We start from the raw sequence: 22649 nt of genomic DNA, 5'->3' as shown, positions 1-22649 counted from the left end.
AAATGATTCTGCCCAGCATAGTGGCTAAGCCACATGTGAAGGCCAGGAGCTAGACTTGGTTGTCAGAAGTTATTGGAGGGCATGGGACAGGATTCTAGGACAAGAGGGCATGACTTCAGGATTGAAGGACTTCCATTTAGAACTGAGATGCAGAGAAATTACTTTAGTCAGAGGGTGGTAAATCTGTGGAATTTGTTGCCATGAGCGGCTGTGGGGGCCAAGTCATTGAGTTCATTTAAGGCAGAGATAGATAGGTTCTTGATTAGCCAGAGTATGGGGTGAAAGCAGGGGAGTGGGGATGACTGAAAGAATTGGATCAGCCCATGATTAAATGGCAGAGCAGACTCAATGGGCCAAATGGCCCACTTTGCCCCTATATCTGATGGTCTTATAGCATGCCATTGGGAGCATTCCGCCAGTTATGACAACCTGAAGTAGTGGCAACAGAGTTAAGGGCTTCACTAAGCTGCTGCTGTGTGCTCCCCTTCCTTCTACAACGTGCCTGCTCACTAAGGTTGTTGCATGAATGAAGCCAGCGAAGAAAATTACTGGTAGATACAAAGCAGCTTCTTTATTCGACAAAGCAAGGTAGAGAAGGCATTTTATGGAGACACTCCTGGTCAAAAGGTCTGGCCGGCCTGACGTGGGGCTCGATATTTTATGTGCCAAATGGCAAAGGGCAACTCCATACTTACAATGCATGGACAATGCTTTCTTTGAAACTACATTCGACCTTCACACCTCCTGATTCACAGCCACACCACACACATCCAAATGAATTTTAATCACCATTGTCATTGTGCTGGGATTCATGGCTTTTAGAAACCCATTGTTCAGAGCTGGCCACATGTTCGGACTTGGTCACGTGTTGGCATGTGGCCAAGTGGTTAAAGCGTCCCTCTAGTGATCTGAAGGTCGCTAGTTCGAGCCTTGGCCGAGGCAGCGTGTTGTGTCCTTGAGCAAGGTACTTAACCACACACTGCTCTGCGTTAACACCACTGCCAAGCTGTATGGGTCCCAATGCCCTTCCCTCGGACAACATCGGTGGCGTGGAGAGGGGAGATATGCAGCATGGGCAACTGCTGGTCTTCCATACAACCTTGCCCAGGCCTGCGCCCTGGAAAGCTTCCAAGGTGTAAACTTCCAAGGGGAACCTTCCATGGTCTCACAAGACGGATGCCTGCATATAAAGTTCAGATCTGCACTCCAAATAAAATCCACAACACATATTCAGATATGAAGACTGGTAGCCAAATTCAATTGCTAAATGTCTATGTCCTAACCCCAAAAATCACTCCAACGCTGACCTTCTATAATGTGCCTGCTCATGGTGAAGGGTGCACCCTGCTGCATATGGTCTCACCTTTTACTGCCTTTCTTTTCATCCGGGACAATGTTCATCATACGCTTGTTGATGGCGTAATTGGTGAGGTGCTTGTGGACGTCATCCTGTGAGAGGCAGAAGATAAAGATGTTGGTTTCTCAGTCAGGGACATTGCCCTCAGTTATCGTGTCACACTAACGCCACCCCAGCCAGAAGCTGCTCAAATGCTATTTTCCTCATTCCTCTCGGCTTCACTTTTCCTGTGGTGATGAAGAGCAGTCGGCAGGTGGCAAGAAGGTGAAACTGAAGGAAGCCTTGCATCTTAAAGCAGTTTTTGCAGCCCCAAAACATCGCCAAGTCAAAGGATCGCTCATCTGAAGCGCAGTGCAGAAGGATGGGTGCCGTCAGTCAGAGCAAGGATGCGAGGCTGAGGCTTTATAACTCAGACCGAACTCTGGAGTATTGTGAGCAGTTCTGAGCCCCTTATCTAAGAATTGGTGAGCTGGTATTGGAGAGGGTCTGGGGGAGGTTCACGAGAATGAAAGGGTTGTCATTTGAGGAGCATTGCTCCCTCTGGGCCTATACTCGCTGAAGTTTAAAAGGATGATGGGGGATCTCAACGAAAACCATCAAATATTGAAAATCAACGTGGAGAGGATGTTTCCTGTAGTGGGAGGGGGGAACTGGGAACTGGGAACTGGGAACTGGGAAGTCAATTGGTGAAAGAGATAAAGGGCTGGAGAAGGGGGAATCTGATAGGAGAGGAGAAAGGGAAGGGGAGGGAGCACGAGTAGGAGGTGATTGGCAGGTAAGGAGATGAGGTGAAAGAGGGAAATAGGAATGGGAATGATAAAGTTGGGGGCAATTACCAGAGGTTAGAGAAGTCGACATTCACGCCATCAGGTTGGAGGCTACCCAGACGGAATACAAGGTGCTGCTTCTCCAACCTGAGTGTGGCCTCATCGTGGCAGTCGAGGACTATCACAGCTGTCTCTAAGAGCAGAGGGCAAAGCCTCAGAATAGAAGAACTTCCCTTTAGGGCAGAGGTGAGGAATTTCTTTAGCCAGAGGGTGGTGAATCTGTGGAATTTGTTGCCACGGACCGCTGTGGAGGACAAGTCATTGAGTGTATTAAAGCAGAGGTTGATAGGTTCTTGTTTAGTCAGGGCATCAAAGGTTAACAGGAGAAGGCAGGAGAAAACAGGCGAGAGGGATAATAAATCAGCCATCCTGAGCACAATCCTCCCCACTTTCGAGGACATCTTGAAAAGGCAACATCCATCTTGAGGGAGCCTCGCCACCCAGGTAAAGCCTCTTTTCATTTCTACCGTCACGGAGGAGACACACACTCAACAATTCAGGAACAGATTGCTCCCCTCCGCCATTAGATTTCAGAATGAACAATGAACCCATGTACAGTACCTCAATAACATTTGTCTCTTGGTCTTGTTTTGCACAACTTATTTAATTTTTAAAATATATTTCTTTTTGTAATTTATAACTTTCATTATTACGTACTGCAATGTACTGCTGCCGCATAACCTCAAATTTCATGGCAAATGACAATGATAGTAAACTTGATTCTGAGTCCAATTCTGCTTATGAAATATGGGCTGAGCTTTTCTTTTCGGAGTAGTCCACGTCACAAGATTGTAAGTTGTAGGAGCAGGATTGGGCCATTTGACCCATCCAGTCTTGTCTGACATTTCATCATGGCTGATCTATTTTCCTCTCAGCCCCAATCTCCGTATCCATTTATGCCCTGACAAATCAAGAACCTAACAAGCTCTGCCTTAAGTATACCCGACGACTTGGCCTTCACAGCATGTAGTAACGAATTCTACAAACTAAAGAAATTCCTCCTCATCTCTGTTCTAAATCTACATCCCTCTACTCTGAGGCTGTGTCCTCTGGTCTTGGCCTCCCCCACTAGAGGAAACATCCTCTCCACATCCACTCTGTCAATGCTTTCCAACATTCGATAGGTTTTGATGAGATTTCACACCCTCCCCCAACACCTCATTCTTTTAAATTCCAGTCAGTTAAGGCCCAGAGCCATCAAATGCTCCTCATATAATAAGCCTTTCAATCCCGGAATCATTTTTGTCAACCTCCTTTCAACCCTCTCCAGTGTCACCATATCCTTTCTGGGGCCCAGAACAGCTCACAATACCCCAAGGGAGGGAGGCCTCGCCAGTGCCTTCTAAAGCCTCAAGGAGGAGAAACCCTGCAGATGCTGGAAATCTGAGCAACACACACACAATACTGGAGGAACTCAGCAGGCCAGGCAGCATCTATGGGAAACAGCAAAAGGTTGACGTTTCAGACCAAGACCCTTCATCAGGACAGATGAGAAGTTACAGCAAGAAGGTGCGGGGGGAGGGGAGGAAGGAGTACAAGGTGGTAGGTGATGGATGAAACTGGGAGGAGGGGGGGGTGAAGTAAAGAACTGGAAAGTCAATTGGTGAAAGAGATAAAGGGCTGGAGAAGGGGGAATCTGACAGGAGAGGATAGAAGACTTTGGAAGAAAGGGAAGGGGAGGGAGCACCAGTAGGAGGTGATTGGCAGGTAAGGAGATGAGGTGAAAGAGGGAAACGGGAATGGGAATGATAAAGTTGGGGGCTATTACCAGAGGTTAGAGAAGTCGACATTCATGCCATCAGGTTGGAGGCTACCCAGACGGAATACAAGGTGCTGCTCCTCCAACCTGAGTGTGGCCTCATCGTGGCAGTCGAGGACTAACATGTCAGAATGGGAATGGGAAGTAGACTTGAAATGGGTTTTTCTGACAGACGGAGTGTAGGTGCTCTGCAAGGCGGTCTCCCAATCTGCGTCGGGACTCACTGACATACAGGAGGTCAGACCAAGAGCATCAGATACAGTAGATGAACCCCAACAGACTCACAGATGAAGTGTTGCCTCCTGAATGGCAGTGAGGGACGAGGTGTAGTGTCAGGTGCAATGCTTGTTCCACCCGCTTGCCCTGCACCTCCTCTCTCACTTCCATTCAGGGCCCCAAATACTCCATAGATGCTCCTGGGCCTGCTGAGCTCTTTCAGCATTCTGTGAGTGTTCCATATAAAACATTATATCCTTGTTTTTATGTTCTATTCCTCTCAAAATGAATGCTAACACCTTCCTTATCACTGACTTAACCAACAAATTAACCTTTATGGAATCCTGCTTGAAGACTCCCAAGTCCCTTTGCACCTCTGAGTTTTGAGTTTTCTCTCCAGTCATACAATTGTCTATGCTTTTAAGTTTTCTACCGAAGTACATGACCATACACTTCCCAACACTGTTTTCCGTCTGCCACCTCTTTGCATATTCTCCTACACGTCTAAATCCTTCTGCACCTCTCTGCTTCCTCGATACTACCTGCCCCCCTGCCCCCCGCCCCCACCGATCTTCGGATCGTTCGCTAACTTAGCCTCGAAGCCATCAACTCCATCATCGAAATCCTTGATATATAATGTAAAAAGAAGTGGTTCCAACATAACATCCCAACTTCTGTACTCAATACCTTGACTTATGAAAGCCAGTGTGCCCCAAAAGCTCTCTTTACGACCCTACCTACCTGTGATTTCTTTTTCAAGAAGTTACGGATCTCTCTGTTTGAATGCATTTCTCAGTCCTAACGTTCACGGTGTTAAATTCTCTGTACTACCATAAAATCATAAGTCACAGGAGCAGAATTAGGCCATTTGGCTCATCGTCAGCTCCGCCATTCAATCATGGCTGATCCTTTTCCTCCCCTCCTCAACCCCACCACACAGCCTTCTCCCCGTAACCTTTGGTGCCACGGCCATTGAAGAACTAATCAATTTCTGCCTTAAATACACCCAACGACCTGTCCTCTGCAGCTGCCTGTGGTAACAAATTCCACAAATTCACCACTCTTTGACTGAAGAACTTTCTCCGCATCTCTGTTTTAAGCGGATGCCCCTCTACCTTGAGGTTCTGCTCTCTTGTCCTAGACTCCCCCACCATGGGAAACATTCTTTCCACGTCTACTCTGCCTAGGACTTCCAATATTCGAAAGGTTTCAATCAGATCCCCTCTCATCCTTCTAAATTCCAGCGAGTACAGGCCCAGATACATCAGATGTTCCTCATATGATAACCCTTTCATTCCCAGACTCATCCTTGTGCACCTCCTCTCAACCCTCTCCAATGCCAGCACATCTTTTCTTAGATAAGGAGCCCAAAACAGTTCACAGTGCTTAAGGTGAGGCGTCAGCAGTGCCTTATAAAGCCTCAGCATCATGTCCCTGCTCTTGTATTCTAGACCTCTTGAAATGAATGCTAACATTGCATTTGCCTTCCTCACCACTGACTCAACCTGCAAGTTACCCTTTAGGGTGTTCTGTACAAGGACTCCCAAGTCCCTTTGCATCACAAATTTTTGAATTTTTCTTCCCATTTAGAAAATAATCTGAACATTTATCTCTTACTACCAAAATGCACAACTATGCATTTTCCAACATTGTATTTCATTTGCCACTTTCTTGCCCATTCTCCTAATCTATCTGTCCTTCTGCATCCTACCTGCTTCTTCCACACTACTTGCCCCTCCACCAATCTCCGTATCATCTGCAAACTTGCCATCTATTTCACCATCTAAGACATTTATATACAGCATAAAAAGAAATGGTCCAACACCGACCCCTACGGAACACCACTACTCACTGGCAGCCATCCAGAAAGGGATCCTTTTATTCCCACTCGCTGCCTCCGACTAATTAGCCAATGCTCTAACCATGTTAAAAACTTCCCAGTAATACCATGGGCTCTTAACTTGGTAAGCAGCCTCATGTGTGGCACCTTCTGAAAGCCCAGATATACAACGTCCACTGCGTCCCCTTTATCTATCCTACTTGTAATCGCCTCAAAGAATTCCAACAGGTTCGTCAGACAGTATTTTCCCTTAAGAAAACCGTGTTGACTTTGTCCTATCCTGTCCTGTGTCACCAAGTACTCTATAGCCTCATCCTTAACAATCAACTCCCACATCTTCCCAACCACTGAGGTCAGGCTGACTGGTCTATAATTTCCTTTCTGCTGCCTTCCTCCTTTCTTAAAGAGTGAAGTGACATTTGGAATTTTCATACCAGAGTCCAATGATTTTTGAAAGATCATTACAAATGCCTCAACACTCACTACCACTACCTCTTTCAAAACCCCAGTTTGCAGTTCATCTGGTCCAGCTGAAAAAAGTACCTTTTGGTCTTTCAGCTTTTTGAGCACCTTCAACCTTGTAATAGAAACTGCACTCACTTCTCTTCCCTCACACTCTTCAAATCTGGCACACTGCTAGTGTCTTCCACAGTGAGGACTGGTGCAAAATACTTATTTAGTTCATTTGCCACCTCTTGTCCCCCGTTATTATTTCTCTGGGCTCAGTTTCTAGCGGTCCTATATCCACTCTCATTTCTCCTTTATCTTTTATATACTTGAAAATGCTTTTTCTATCAACTTTGATATTATTTGCTAGCTTGCTTTCATATTACATCTTTTCCCTCCTAATGATTCTTTTAGTTGCTCTCTCTAGGGTTTTAAAAGCTTCCCAGCCTTCTTTCTTCCCACTAATTTTTGCTCTGTTGTATACCCTCTCTTTTGCTTTTACATTAGTTTTGACTTCCCTTGTCAGCTACGGTTGTAGCATTTTGCCATTCGAGTATTTCTTTGTTTTTGGAATACATTCATCCTGCAACTTCCCCATTTTTTCCCAGAAACTTGTGCCATTGCTGCTCTGCTGTCTTCCCTGCCAGCATCTCCTCCCAATTTACTCTGGCCAATTCCTCTCTTATACCTTTACTTTACTTTCCTTTCCAATTTCCTTTTCTCCACTGAAATATCGCTACATCAAACTCTACTTTCTCCCTATCTGAATCATATTGTGTTCACTGACTCCTAAGGGTTCCTTTACCTTCAGCTTCCTAATCGCCTCCAGTTCATTACATAACACCCAATCCAGTGTCGGTGATCCCTTAGCAGGCTCAATGACAAACTGCTCTAAAAACCCATCTCTTAGGCATTCAACAAACTCACTCTCTTGAAATCCATTACCAACCTAATTTTCCCAATCGAGCTGCATGATAAAATCTCCCATGACTACCATAACGTTACCCTTTTGAAACACCTTTTTTCCTTTTCCTGTTGTAATCTGTACTCCATGTCTCAGCTACTGTTGGGAGGCCTGTATATAACTGCCATTACCCTTGCAGTTTCTTATCTGAACTCACAAGGATTCAACATCTTCTGATTCTATGCCACACCCTTCTGCTGATTTGATGCTGTTCTTTACCAGCAGAGCTACACCACCCCCTCCGCCTACCTTCCTATCCCTCCCATACAATGCGTAACCTCATGTGAATATGATTTTGATATCAACATTTAAGAGAAGTTTGGATGGGAGGGGTATGGAGAGCTATGGTCCGAGTGCAGGTTGATGGGATTTGGCAGATTAAATGGTTTGGCACCAACTAGACGGGCCAAAAAGCCTGTTTCTGTGTTGTACTTTTCTATGACTCTATTGCTTTTTCTTGAAATCAAGGCAGATTAACTCCGGGCAAGATGCAGGGCCAATAACCCTGGCTAGATATATCCTTGAGTGTTATATCACACAACCTCCCATTTTCAATCTGTTTTACAATGGAATCATCAATTTTTCTCAATATTTAGGAGGATTACCAGGATGCTGCCTGGATTGGATTATGAGGATAGAAACACAGAAAACCGACAGTACATCACAGGCCTTCGGCCCACAAAGCTGTGCCAAACATGTCCTTACCTTAGAATTACCTAGGCTTATCCACAGCCCTCTATTTTTCCAAGCTCCATGTATCCATCCAGGAGTCTCTTAAAACAGTGGTCCCCAACCACCGGGCCGCGGAAAGGTACCAGGCCGCAAAGCATGTGTTACCGGGCCGCGAGGAAACGATATGATTTGGCAATATGAAACGATATGAGTCAGCTGCACCGTTCCTCATTCCCTGTCACACACTGTCGAACTTGAACACCCCCCCCCGACCATTGGCCGGTCCGGTCCGCAAGAATATTGTCAATCTTAAACTGGTCCGCGGTGCGAAAAAGGTGGGGACCCCTGTCATTTCCGCCTCCACCACCACTGCCGGCAGCCCATTCCACTCACTCACCACTCTCTGAGTAAATAAATTACCCCTGACATCTCCTCCGTACCTACTTCCAAGCACATTAAAGCTATGCCCTCTCGTGCTAGCCATTTCAGCCCTGGGAAAAAGCCTCTGACTATCCACACAATCAATGCCACTCATCATCTTAAACACCTCTATAAGGTCACCTCTCATCCTCCATCGCTCCAAGGAGAAAAGGCCGAGTTCACCTATTCTCATAAGGCATGCTCCCCAACATCCTTGTAGATCTCCTCTGCACCCTTTCTATGGTTTCGACGTCCTTCCTGAATTGAGCACAGTACTCCAAGTGGGATCTGACCAGGGTCCAATATAGCTGTAACATTACCTCTCGGCTCTTAAACTCAATCCCACGATTGGTGAAGGCCAATGCACCGTATGCCTTCTTAGCCACAGAGTTGAGATAGGTTGAGAAAGCTATGGCTTTTCTCCCTGGAGTGAAGGAGGATGAGAGGTGACTCGATAGAGGTGTAGAAACTGGTCAGAGGCATAGATGGAGTGGATAGCCAGGGAAATGCAAGAGGGGATCGGAGGAAAGTATGGGGGAGGGGGAGGTCAGAGGTAATCTTTTTACACAAAGAGCGATGGGTGCGTGGAATGCACTGCCAGTGGCACTGGTAGAGGCAGATACACGAGAAGCATTTAAGAAACTCTTAGATTGCCACATGGATAGAAACATAGGAAACCTGCAGCACAACACAGGCTCCTCAGCCCACAAAGTTGTGCTGAACATGTCCCTACCTTAGAAATTACTAGACTTCCCCATAGCCCTCTACTTTTCTAAGCTCCATCTACCTATCCAAAAGTCTCTTAAAAGACCCTATCGTATCCGCCTCCACCACTCTTTCTGGCAGCCCACTCCACGGACTCACCACTTTGAGTAAAAAACCTACCCCTGACATCTCTTCTGTACCTATTCCCCAGCACCTTAAACCTGTGTCCTCTTGTGGCAACCATTTCAGCACTGGGAAAAAGCCTCTGACTATCCACACGATCAATGCCTCTCATCATCTTGTACACCTCTATCAGGTCACCTCTCATCTTCCGTTGCTCCAAAGAGAAAAGGACGAGTTCACTCAACCTGTTTACATCAGGCATGCTCCTCAATCCAGGCAACATCTTTATAAATCTCCTCTGCACCCTTTCCATGGCTTCCACATCTTTCCTGCAGTGAGGCGATCAGAACTGAGTACAGTACTCCAAGTTGGGTCTGACCAGGGTCTTATATAGCTGCAACATTACCTCTCGGCTCCTAAATTCAATTCCACGATTGATGAAGGCCAATACACCATATGCCTTCTTAACCACAGAGTCAACCTGCACAGCTGCTTTGAGCGTCCTATAACAGTGTCGGGAAGTTTATGGTCATACACTTTGGCAGAAGGAACAAAAGGGTAGACTATTTTCTAAGCAGGCGGAAAACCCAAAAACCTGAGGTGCAAGGGATGAGAGAGCCTTCATGCAGGGTTCCCTAAAGGTTAATTTGCAGGTTGAGTCTGTGGTGATGATGGTAAATGCAATGTTAGCATTCATCTCGAGAGGACCAGAATATAAAAACAAGGAGTTAATGTTGAGGCTTTATAAAGCACTGGTGAGGCCTCACTTGGAGTATCGTGAGCCCTTATCTAAGAAAGGATAAGCAGACATTGGAGAGGGTTCGGAGGCGGTTCACCAGAATGACTGCAGGAGGAGCGCTTGATGGTTCTGGGCCCGTACGCATGAGAATTTAGAAGACTGAGAGGCGATCTCATTGAAACCTATTGAATGTTGAAAGGCGTAGGCAGATTAGATGTGAAGAGGATGTTTCCTATGGTGGGGGACTCCAGCACCAGAGGCCACAGCCTTAGAATAGAAGGACGTTCATTTGGAATGGAGATGAAGAGAATTTCTTTATCCAGAGGGTTGTGAATCTGTGGAATTAATTGTGCAGATGGAGGGCTGTGGAGGCCAGGTCATTGGGTATACTGAAGGCAGAGGTGACAGATTGTTCATTACTCAGGGTGTGAAAGGTTACCGGGAGAAGGCAGGAGATTGGGGTTGAGAGGGAAAGTGGATCAGCCATGATGAAATGGTGACAGACTCGATGAGCTGAATGGCCCATTCTGCTCCTATCTCATATGGTCTTATACAATAGAACTGACGAAAAACAACACACAGACACGGCCAAATAACCTGTACAAAAGAAGACAAACTGCACAAATACATAAAGACAGACAGAAGCATTGAGGACATGAGTTGTAGAGCCCTTGAAAGTTAGTCCATAGGTTGTGGAACCAGTTCAGTGTTGAACTGAGTGAAGTTATCCACACTGGTTCAGGAGCCTGATGGTTGTAGGGTGATAACTGTTCCAGAAACTTACGGTGACAGATCTACGGCTCTTGTGCCTTCTTCCTGATGAGAAGAGAGCATGGTCTGGATGGTGGGTATCCCTGATGATAGTTACTGCTTTCTTATGGCAGCGCTCATTGTAGACGTGCTCAGTGGTGGGAAGGGCTTTTCCTGACCTTGTCTTGTAAACTTTACGAACTGGACTCGTTAGGAGATGCTTCTGTAACCACACCAACCTCCCACTCCCCGCCCCCACAGACAGACTAGTCAGCTTTTGGCTGGCGTTGGGAACGTAACAGCAAGATCCCACCCGATTCGATTACTTCCATACAACAGTGAGTTAGGCAAGAATTAACCTCTTATAAAAATAGGATCGTACTTTCAGAGAATTAACTGTATGTCTTCAAGATAAGTCAATGTGTCACTTACTAAATTCTTTTCGGTCAGTTCGGAATACTTTTTAGTGGCAAAGCAGACCAGGCCCTCATTGTAGAGGTATATCCGCAGAGGGTCACAGGAAGTAACCAAGACGTAGAGCCTGAGGTTAAACTTGAAACCATCCAAAGTGAAGGGCTGCACAAGTAGAGGAAGAGTTAACACACTGTGAGGTACAAAGGTTTCACTTATTATCAAAGTATGTATGCAGTGTACAACTCTGAGATTCATCTTCTCCAGATAGCCACGGAACAAAGGAAAAACCATGGAGGTCGTTGAAAGAGAAACATCAAACACATGCACCCACCCCCCCAAAGAAAAAAGAACAGCAACACAATCATCAACCCCCCCAAATCCCCCTTCCCCTGCACAAAACACAGAACATCAACCCCCAAATCCCCCCACCCTCTGCCCACTCAAATAAAAAACAGGAAAGAATGGGGAAAAACCCAGAATATAAAATCCATTGTCAAAAGAGAAAGAAACACTGTAGAGGCCTACCCTCTGGCCACCTGAGCCACCACACAGCGATAGGCTGCCACAGGCTCCTTCCCTGGAGGCAGAGGGATCCCAGTGATCAGAACGCAGGCATCCGGTCGCCATCCGCATTGGTAACTAATTTTTGAAATGTGTGTCTGCATTCCAGATGAAGGGTCTTGGGCTGAAACGTCGACTCTTTTTTCCTCTGCATAGATGCTGCCTGACCTGCTAACTTCCCCCAGCATTTTGGACCTGCAGAAACTCTTGTGTTTATCTGCATCTGGTTCTTTCCTTCAGACTTACCCCTACTCCAGCCCTCGACGCAGAAACCCTCAAAATTCCCTCTGATCAATCCCACTCAGACCACCAAATAATCAACGGGACTTGGAAGAGCAAATCTGCAGAGAGATAGCAGGCAACTGCAGGAAACATAAAGTTGTGGTGGTAGAGCATTTTAATTTTCCATATATTGATTGGGACTCCCATACTGTTAGGGGTCTAGATGGTTTAGAGTTTGTAAAATGTGTTCAGGAAAGTTTTCTAAATCAATATATAGAGGGACCAACTAGAGGGGATGCAATATTGGATCTCCTGCTAGGAAACGAGTTAGGACAAGTGACAGAAGTCTGTGTAGGGGAGCACTTTGGTTCCAGTGATCATAACACCATTAGTTTCAATTTGATCATGGACAAGGATAGATCTGGTCCTAGGGTTGAGGTTCTGAACTGGAAGAAGGCCAAATTTGAAGAAATGAGAAAGGATCTGAAAAGCACGGACTGGGACAGGTTGTTCTCTGGTAAAGATGTGATCGGTAGGTGGGAAGCCTTCAAAGGAGAAATTTTGAGAGTGCAGAGTTTGTATGTTCCTGTCAGGATTAAAGGGAAAGTGAATAGGAATAAGGAACCTTGGTTCTCAAGGGATATTGCAACTCTGATAAAGAAGAAGAGGGAGTTGTATGAAATGTATAGGAAACAGGGAGTAAATCAGGTGCTTGAGGAGTATAAGAAGTGCAAGAAAATACTTAAGAAAGTAATCAGGAGAGCTAAAAGAAGACATGAGGTTGCCTTGGCAGTCAAAGTGAAGGATAATCCAAAGAGCTTTTACAGGTATATTAAGAGCAAAAGGATCGTAAGGGATAAAATTGGTCCTCTTGAAGATCAGCGTGGTCGGCTATGTGCGGAGCCAAAGGAAATGGGGGAGATCTTAAATAGGTTTTTTGCATCTGTATTTACTAAGGAAACTGGCATAAAGTCTATGGAATTAAGGGAATCAAGTTGTGAGATCATGGAAACTGTACAGATTGAAAGGGAGGAGGTGCTTGCTGTCCTGAGGAAAATTAAAGTGGATAAATCCCCGGGACCTGACAGGGTGTTCCCTCGGACCTTGAAGGAGACTAGTGTTGAAATTGCGGGGGCCCTGGCAGAAATATTTAAAATTTCGCTGTCTATGGGTGAGGTGCCGGAGAATTGGAGAGTGGCTCATGTTGTTCCGTTGTTTAAAAAAGGATCGAAAAGTAATCCGGGAAATTATCAGCCGGTAAGTTTAACGTCGGTACTACGTAAGTTATTGGAGGGAGTACTAAGAGACAGAATCTACAAGCATTTGGATAGACAAGGACTTATTAGGGAGAGTCAACATGGCTTTGTGTGTGGTAGGTCATGTTTGACCAATCTATTGGAGTTTTTCGAGGAGGTTACCAGGAGAGTGAAAGGGAAGGCAGTGGATATTGTCTACATGGACTTCAGTAAGGCCTTTGACAAGGTCCCGCATGGGAGGTTAGTTAGGAAAATTCAGTCACTAGGTACACATGGAGAGGTGGTAAATTGGATTAGACATTGGCTCAGTGGAAGAGGCCAAAGAGTGGTAGTAGAGAATTGCTTCTCCGAGTGGAGGCCTGTGACTAGTGGTGTGCCACAGGGATCAGTGCTGGGTCCATTGTTATTTGTCATCTATATCAATGATCTGGATGATAATGTGGTAAACTGGATCAGCAAATTTGCTGATGATACAAAGATTGGAGGTGTAGTAGACAGTGAGGAAGGTTTTCAGAGCCTGCAAAGGGACTTGGACCAGCTGGAAAAATGGGCTGAGAAATGGCAGATGGAGTTTAATACAGACAAGTGTGAGGTATTGCACGTTGGAAGGACAAAGCAAGGTAGAATATACAGGGTTAATGGTAAGGCACTGAGGAGTGCAGTAGAACAGAGGGATCTGGGAATACAGATAGAAAATTCCCTAAAAGTGGCGTCACAGGTAGATAGGGTCGTAAAGAGAGCTTTTGGTACATTGGCCTTTATTAATCAAAGTTTTGAGTATAAGAGCTGGAATGCTATGATGAGGTTGTATAAGGCATTGGTGAGGCCGAATCTGGAGTATTGTGTTCAGTTTTGGTCACCAAATTACAGGAAGGATATAAATAAGGTTGAAAGAGTGCAGAGAAGGTTTACAAGGATGTCGCCAGGACTTGAGAAACTCAGTTACAGAGAAAGACTGAATAGGTTAGGACTTTATTCCCTGGAGCGTAGAAGAATGAAGGGAGATTTGACAGAGGTATATAAAATTATGATGGGTATAGATAAAGTGAATGCAAGCAGGCTTTTTCCACTGAGGCAAGGGGAGAAAGAAACCAGAGGACATGGGTTAAGGGTGAGGGGGTAAAAGTTTAAAGGGAACATTAGGGGGGGCTTCTTCACACAGAGAGTGGTGGGAGTATGGAATGAGCTGCCAGATGAGGTGGTAAATGCGGGTTCTTTTTTAACATTTAAGAATAAATTGGACAGATACATGGATGGGAGGTGTATGGAGGGATATGGTCCGTGTGCAGGTCAGTGGGACTAGGCAGAAAATGGTTCGGCACAGCCAAGAAGGGCCAAAAGGCCTGTTTCTGTGCTGTAGTTTTCTATGGTTTTCCAATGCATAATCAGTTTAGCATGTGAAGTTGGCTCGACAATCACAAAAGGGATTTGCTAATGGAAATTCCTGCCCAGCCTATCCCTCAAGTCCTTATTCCATTCGTGAATTATGCCCCCCACTATCCCACTCGACCCACACATCTTCAAATCCCCCGATTTCCTTCTTACCCAAATTTCCACCATTCCCACCAGCCTATCATTCACAGTGACCGAATGCTGTGGATACCCGGTGCAAACACAAAATTACCACCAGAGCAGTAATAAAATTTCCATTATCTTGGTTGAGTAACGGGGTGGGATAGGTCTCCACCAAAGGAGATGTAAGGTCTGCAGGTCACCCTTGGGCAAGGTGTATCACCTGCTTAGCTCCTGGATCAGGGTCACGTGAAGCCGTGGAAGCAGCGGGTGGATGGTTGTATGAGCAGCCGATACAGTTCACAAGTCCTGGTTATGCGATTGCTGGTGCCAGGCAGACAATCTCTGAAGAGTATTGATAATGGCTGGGGGTCACCCACCCCTACCCAGAACAGGGCGATGGCAAACCACTTCAGTGGAAAAATTGGCCAAGAACAATCATGGTCATGGAAGAACTGCAATGTTCTGACAAGAACTGTCCTTTGTTATTCAAATAACAAGCCACGGGTAACAAAGGACATTAAGGACATCCTGAACGCTAAAAAGAGGGTGTTTAGAGATGGATATAGGGAGGAGCTCAGGGCAATACAGAGGGACCTGAAAGCCAGGATCAGGGAGGCTAAAGACAGGTATAGGAGGAAGCTTGAGTGGAAGCTCCAGCAGAACAACATGAGAGAGGTCTGGAGTGGGATGAGGACCATCACTGGGTTCCGGCAAACTACTAGCAACAGAGGAGCTGAAGGCAGTGTGGACAGGGCCAATTAACAGATTTGACATTGTGGCCCCTGCCCATCCCCCACATGAGTCACTTGTTGTCGGCCCCCAACCAACACAAATTCCACTCTCCCCTCCGACCCCTCCTCACAGCCCCCGACCCTGCTCTCATGACAATACCCCTTCCCCACACGAAACCACCACGGTGGGCTTCACAGCTGCACAGGTGAGAAGACAGCTGAAACGTCTCAACCCAAGCAAGGCTGCAGGACCGGATGGTGTCAGTACCAGGGTGCTCAAAACCTGTGCCCCTCAGCTATGTGGAGTACTTCGCCATGTCTTCAACCTGAGCCTGAGGCTCCAGAGGGTTCCTGTGCTGTGGAAGACATCCTGCCTCGTCCCTGTGCTGAAGACGCCGCGCCCCAGCGGCCTCAATGACTATCGGCCGGTGGCATTGACCTCCCACATCATGAAGACCCTGGAGAGACTTGTTCTGGAGCTGCTCCGGCCTATGGTCAGGCCACACTTAGATCCCCTCCAGTTCGCCTACCAGCCCCGACTGGAAGTTGAGGATGCCATCGTGTACCTGCTGAACCATGTCTACGCCCACCTGGACAACCCAGCGAGCACTGTGAGGGTCATGCTTTTTGACTTCTCCAGTGCGTTCAACACCATCCGCCCTGCTCTGCTGGGGGAGAAGCTGCCAGCGATGCAGGTGGATGCTTTCCTGGTGTCATGGATTCTTGACTACCTGACTGGCAGACCACAGAACGTGTGCTTGCAACACTGTGTGTCCGACACAGTGATCAGCAGCACTGGGGCTCCACAGAGGACTGTCTTGTCTCCCTTTCTCTTCACCATTTACACCTTGGACTTCAACTACTGCACAGAGTCTTGTCATCTTCAGAAGTTTTCTGATGACTCTGCCATAGTTGGATGCATCAGCAAGGGAGATGAGGCTGAGTACAGGGCTACAGAAGGAAACTGTGTCACATGGTGTGAGCAGAATTACCTGCAGCTTAATGTGAAAAAGACTAAGGAGCTGGTGGTAGACCTGAGGAGAGCTAAGCTCGACTGGTGAGACCAGGTGAGGAGAAAGGTGGGTGGGGATGGGGGGGTAGGGGAGAGGGCAGGGGATGAAGTAAGAAGCTGGGAGGTGATAGGTGGAAGAGGCAAGGGGCTGAAGAAGGAGGAATCTGATAGGAGGGGACAGTGGACCGTGGGAGAGAGGGAAGGAGGAGGAGAAGAGAAGGGGCAAGAGGGAAACCAGAATGCAGATAAAGAGTTAACGTTCTAGGCAGAGAGTCATGAGTGCAGTAAAGTACCTTCGGAATGTAGACCTGGCAGATCACGTCCTTCCCGGACTGCGTATCTCTGATGTCCTGGGTCAAAAAGATGTCGCGCCAGTCATATTCAGGATTTGGCTTGCAGATAAAGGTCTCGGGTTTCCCGGCTTTATAGTAGGCCGCAAAATCAAGATATCTGCAGCGAGAAGCACTCATTAGTACTGAGAGAAGAAGGTCATAAGGTCTTTAAGTTCAAGGTTGAGCTCAAGTTTAATTCTCATCTGGCCGTACACATGTATGCTGCTAAATGAAACAGCATTTCTCTGGGGCCAAAGTTGCAAAGCACAAGCACACAAAGACACACATAGTACATACAGTTATGATAGGACATACAGTCACCAAAAATTATAGCACAGGCCTGAAGTTTGATGGGGTGCTTGGGATGTTGACCTGGAGCCAGGAATAAGCATGCAGCAGTTCCTCAACTTGCCCCGGTTCAGCAGGCGAGGGCAAATGAGCTTGTCTCGTGCTGGGTCCGCCGCAAGCAATCAAGTTTGTATTCCATGGAGTGGACACTAGAGGACAGCACCGACAGGAGCAACCAGCCACCCCAGACCAGCACGGATTCCAGCACGCCCGCTGCACCCCTGTTCTCTTCCACACTACTCAACTCCAGCCATCACTACTGTCTACTGTGCTTTACATTCCTGTAAACCCTCCATCAACCAGATTTGCTGATTTCACTGTTAAAAGTTCAGATTCATAGATACGTCACAGGTACGTCAAAACATACAGTGAAATGTGTCATTTGCATTGGCAAAACAAAGGATGAGCAGGGACAAATATCGACACACATTCTGGCAAAAGTGGGTGAGATTTGACAGGTTAAACTCTCCTTTAAGATCATCTTTAAACAAACCAGCTTTGGGGCATAAAACAATGATAAACATCACGCCAACTCTATGCGTTGATTATACAACCTTATTTTTTTACAGACCACAATTCAGGTCAGATCAGGTTCATTTACTTATCGGAGGTGCACCGAAACAGACAGTGAAACATGCCACTTGTGTTAACAGACAACACAACCGAAGTGTGCTGGGGGGCAGCACATTCCGGTGACAACGTAGCATGCCCACCATGTTCAGCAGAGCAACACAAGCAACAAAACACGGCAAATTTTGAGTATTCTGTGCAGTTTCGGTCGCCTACAAACGTACAGGAAAGTCGTAAGTACGGTTGAAACAATACAGAGAAAATTTACAAGGATGCTGCCGGGTCTGGGAGATAGATTGGAGGAGTTACAAGGAACGGCTCAATAGGTCAGGAATTTATTCCTTGGAATGCGGAAGAATGAGAGGTACACAAAATTATGAGGGGTAGAGATAGGGTAAAAGCAAGCAGGCTTTTTCTACTGAGGTTAGGAAGGAGTGCAACCAGAGGTCACAGGTTAAAGGTGAAAGCTGAAAAGTTTAACGGGAACCTGAAGGGAAGCTTCTTCACCTAGAGGGTGGTGAGAGTGTGGAACGAGCTGCCAGCGCAAGTGGTGCCTGCAAGCTCGATTTCAATGTTTAAGAGAAGTTTGGATAGGTACATGGATGGTAGGAAGTATGAAGAGCTGTTGTCCCGGTGCAGCCAATGGGACTAGGCTGTTTAAATGGTCCAGCATGGACCAGATGGGCCAAAGAGCCTGTTTCTGTGCTGTACTTTTCTATGACTCTGAAAGCTCCTCTTCCACTCTGCCACTCACCCATCCACTCATACATTCAGACAGGCCTCCAGTCCTTAGCCCCGAAACCTTATGTTTCTATCCTGCACCCCAGATAAAACAACCCTCTAGAAATCGTGGACGCATTGGTAATTATTTTCCAATGTTCTATAGATTCAGGATCAGTTCCTGAGGACTGGAGGGTAGCTAATGTTATCCCACTTTTTAAGAAAGGAGGGAGAGAGAAAACAGGGAATTATAGACCAGTTAGCCTGACATCAGTGCTGGGGAAGATGCTGGAGTCAATTATAACGGATGAAATAGCGGCACATTTGGATAGCAGAAACAGGATCAGTCCAAGACAGCATGGATTTATGAAGGGGAAATCATGCTTGACTATTCTTCTGGAATTTTTTGAGGATGTAACTATGAAAATGGACAAGGGAGAGCCAGTGGATGTAGTGTACCTGTACTTACAGAAAGCCTTTGATAAGGTCCCACATAGGAGATTAGTGGGCAAAATTAGAGCACCTGGTATTGGGGGTAGGGTACTGACAGGGATAGAAGATTGGCTGGCAGACAGGAAACAAAGAGTAGGGATTAATGGGTCCCTTTCAGAATGGTAGGCGGTGACTAGTGGGGTACCGCAAGGCTCAGTGCTGGGATTGCAGCTATTTACAACATACATTAATGATTTAGATGAAGGGATTAAAAGTAACATTAGCAAATTTGCAGATGACACGAAGCTGGGTGGCAGTGTGAAATGTGCGGAGGATGTTGAGATAATGCAGGATGACTTGGACAGGTTGGGTGAGCGGGCAGATGCAGTTTAATGTGGATAAATGTGAGGTTATCCACTTTGGTGGCAAGAACGGGAAGGCAGATTACTATTTGAATGGTGTCAAGTTAGGAAAAGGGGAAGTATAACAAGATCTAGGTGTCCTTGTTCATCAGTCACTGAAAGTAAGCATGCAGGTACAGCAGGCAGTGAAGAAAGCTAATGGCATGTTGGCCTTCATAACAAGGGGAGTTGAGTATAGGAGCAAAGAAGTCCTTCTGCAGTTGTACAGGGCCCTGGTGAGACCACACCTGGAGTACTGTGGACAGTTTTGGTCTCCAAATTTGAGGAAGTACATCCTTGCTATTGAGGGAATGCAGCGGAGGTTCACGAGGTTAATTCCTGGGATGCTGGGACTGTGATATGTTGAAACATTGGAGCGCCTGGGCTTGTATACACTGGAATTTAGAAGGAGGAGAGGGGATCTGATTGAAACATTTCAGATTATTAAGGGATTGGACACGCTAGAGGCAGGAAACATGTTTCCGATGTTGGGGCAGTCCAGAACCAGGGGCCACAATTTGAGAATAAGGGGTAGGCCATTTAGAACGGAGTTGACGAAAAACTTCTTCACCCAGAGAGTTGTGGATCTGTGGAATGCTCTGCCTCAGAAGGCAGTGGAGGCCAATTCTCTGGATGCTTTCAAGAAAGAGTTAGATAGAGCTCTTAATGATAGCGGAGTCAAGGGATATGGGGAGAAGGCAGGAACGGGGTACTGATTGTGGATGATCAGCCATGATCACAGTGAATGGTGGTGCCGGCTCGAAGGGCCGAATAGCCTACTCCTGCACCTATTGTCCATTGTCTATAACCCAAACTTGTCCAACCTATATAAACTTTCCTCATCCTCCTGCACTCCAGATAAAATAACCCAATTGCAGAGGAGAAGATGATGGCGTGACACAGCGCACTGCGGCCACTCCGGTGATGAATATCTGTTATCTGTCAAGTAGGGTGCCGTGCACAATTCTGATTTGACGGAGGCAGACGTGAGAGCACGGAGGAACATCTGGTGAAACTTCTGAAATGCCTGTTTCACTGCCTCTGCTGCTGTGTGATCTGAAATCTCCGGAGGGGTAGGCCCCAAATCCTCGGCTTTGCTCGTTGCTTGGTGGCCGGGGCGGGGTCGAAGCGTTCAGCAGAGATGGTGCTCAGTGTTGGAGGGCTGGTCAGAGGCTCGAAGTTTTCGGACGGAGTTGGCTGCGGTCAGGTGCTTCCAGGATGCTGCATCGGTAAGTTTGCAACACTGGAGGCTCATGGTAGGGAGAGTCTCTCCCTTCTACTGTCTGCGTGAGATGTTGGGGCTATTGGGACTTTGAGACTTTTTTTTAAACCATGCCCATGGTCTGCTCTTTATCAAATTACGGTAGTCCTCTATGTGTTATAATTATGTGGTTTGTGTCCCTTTTAGTCTTGGTCTGTCCTGTGTTTCTGTGATATTATGCTGGAGGAACATTGAATCATTTCTTAATGCATGCATTTCTAAATGACAATAAACGTGGACTCAGTGTCCTCATAATCTAATCTCTTAATCTAATCTTGTCCAACGTTTATAAACTTCCATCGGCTTCCTGCACTCCCAAGAAAAAAATCCCAATCTTGTCCAACCTCAATGTAGAGACAAAAGAGATTTATACTCTCTCAGTCAGGCAGCATCCTGGCCAACCTTTTCTGCATCCTCTCTCAAGTGAGTCTCAGACCAAAGGGCACAGCCTCAAAATAGAGAGACGTCCATATTCAACGGATACAACAAGAATTTCTCAGCTCGTCTTGTAGAGATTCCCATTCTGTGGTCGACGGATCGCTTGGTTAACGGTAGGGTTCAATGGCATAAAACAGGTTGGTAACTCCCGAGCTACCGCTAGAGTGGTGAATCAGCGGAGTTTGTTGCCACAGACAGCTGTGGAGGCCAAGTCCCTGTCTATGGTCTAGTTACCCGTCCTCAAAATCCAACCAAATGTCCCCACGCCTGTGTAAGTCAGTCCCTGGACCACTTTCTCCCCTGTAGGAGAATTGTGGGAGAGTTCAAGACCTCAGAGTACAAGGACGTCCCCTTAGAACAGAGATGAGGAGGGATTTCTTTAGCCAGAAGGTGGTGAACATGTGGAATTCATTGCCACAGATGACTGTGGACGACAAACCACTGGTGGAGGCTGATAAGTTCTTGATTAGTCAGAGTGTCAAAGGTTATAGGGAGAAGGCTGGAGAGTGGGTTTGGGAGGGATAATAGATCAGCCATGATGGAATGCGGAGCAGACTCGATGAGCCAAATGGCCCAATTCTGCACCTGTGTCTTATGGTCCTGCAGTCTTAGCCTCCATATCCTTCCTGCAATAGGGTGACCAGACTGCAACAATACTCCAAATGGAGGCTGACTGAAGCTTTATACAGCTGTGAAATGTCGTCTTTACTCGGGTACTGAGTGTACAACCAAGAAGGCAAAGACTTCTGTACACCCTCTTGATCACCCTACCTATCTGCATGGCCATTTGCAGGGAGTTATGAACTTGGACCCCTAGCTTTCCTTTCTACATCAAAGATCCATTCCCTCTGTACCTTGTTCAGCTCTCCTTCACTCACTGCTTTTAGTCAGGAGACATGGCTGAATTATATTTGCTGCTGATTGCAGAGACTTATTTTAAATTAACTCTCTTTTGTTGCTGTCAATTTAACTAGAGGCCATAAGTCCCACCAGGCCATCCCTTTGCCTCACAAGTCCCACCACGCCATCTCTTTGCCCAACAAGTCCCACCACGCCATCCCTTTGCCTCACAAGTCCCACCACGCCATCCCTTTGCCTCACAAGTCCCACCATGCCATCCCTTTGCCTCACAAGTCCCACCAGGCCATCCCTTTGCCTCACAAGTCCCACCAGGCCATCCCTTTGCCCAACAAGTCCCACCACGCCATCCCTTTGCCTAACAAGTCCCACCACGCCATCCCTTTGCCTCACAAGTCCCACCACGCCATCCCTTTGCCCAACAAGTCCCACCAGGCCATCCCTTTGCCCAACAAGTCCCACCACGCCATCCCTTTGCCTCACGTCCCACCACACCATCCCTTTGCCTCACAAGTCCCACCACACCATCCCTTTGCCGAACAAGTCCCACCGCACCATCTCTTTGCCTCACAAGTCCCACCTTGCCATCTTTTTTCCTAATTTGTTGACTATTGAATGAGCACTTGCCTTTGACACCATAGTTTTTTTAAGCAGGTGAGGGATGCAGTCATTATAACCATCATAGAAAACACAAAAACATAGAAAATAGGTGCAGCAGTAGGCCATTCGGCCCTTCGAGCCTGCACCACCATTCAGTAT

The 22649-nt window shown here is 46.7% G+C and overlaps 1 protein-coding gene across 1 annotated transcript in view; it reads right to left on the bottom strand.

Annotated features, from left to right (window-relative positions):
- LOC134352789 (tubulin polyglutamylase ttll6-like) overlaps positions 1-22649 on the bottom strand; it is a 70460-nt gene that overhangs the window by 33805 nt on the left and 14006 nt on the right. Inside the window, exons 4-6 of the mRNA XM_063060256.1 lie at positions 16824-16980; positions 11252-11395; positions 1364-1449 (exon numbers count right to left, since the gene is read on the bottom strand). Of these exons, the coding sequence (XP_062916326.1) occupies positions 1364-1449; positions 11252-11395; positions 16824-16980 (387 nt within the window). The remainder of the gene's footprint in view (positions 1-1363; positions 1450-11251; positions 11396-16823; positions 16981-22649) is intronic.

The sequence above is a fragment of the Mobula hypostoma genome, chromosome 10 (assembly GCF_963921235.1).
Source record: "Mobula hypostoma chromosome 10, sMobHyp1.1, whole genome shotgun sequence".
Classification (NCBI taxonomy): domain Eukaryota; kingdom Metazoa; phylum Chordata; class Chondrichthyes; order Myliobatiformes; family Myliobatidae; genus Mobula; species Mobula hypostoma.
The sequence above is the reverse complement of the archived record's forward strand: the minus strand, read 5'-3'. Positions and strand labels throughout refer to the sequence as shown.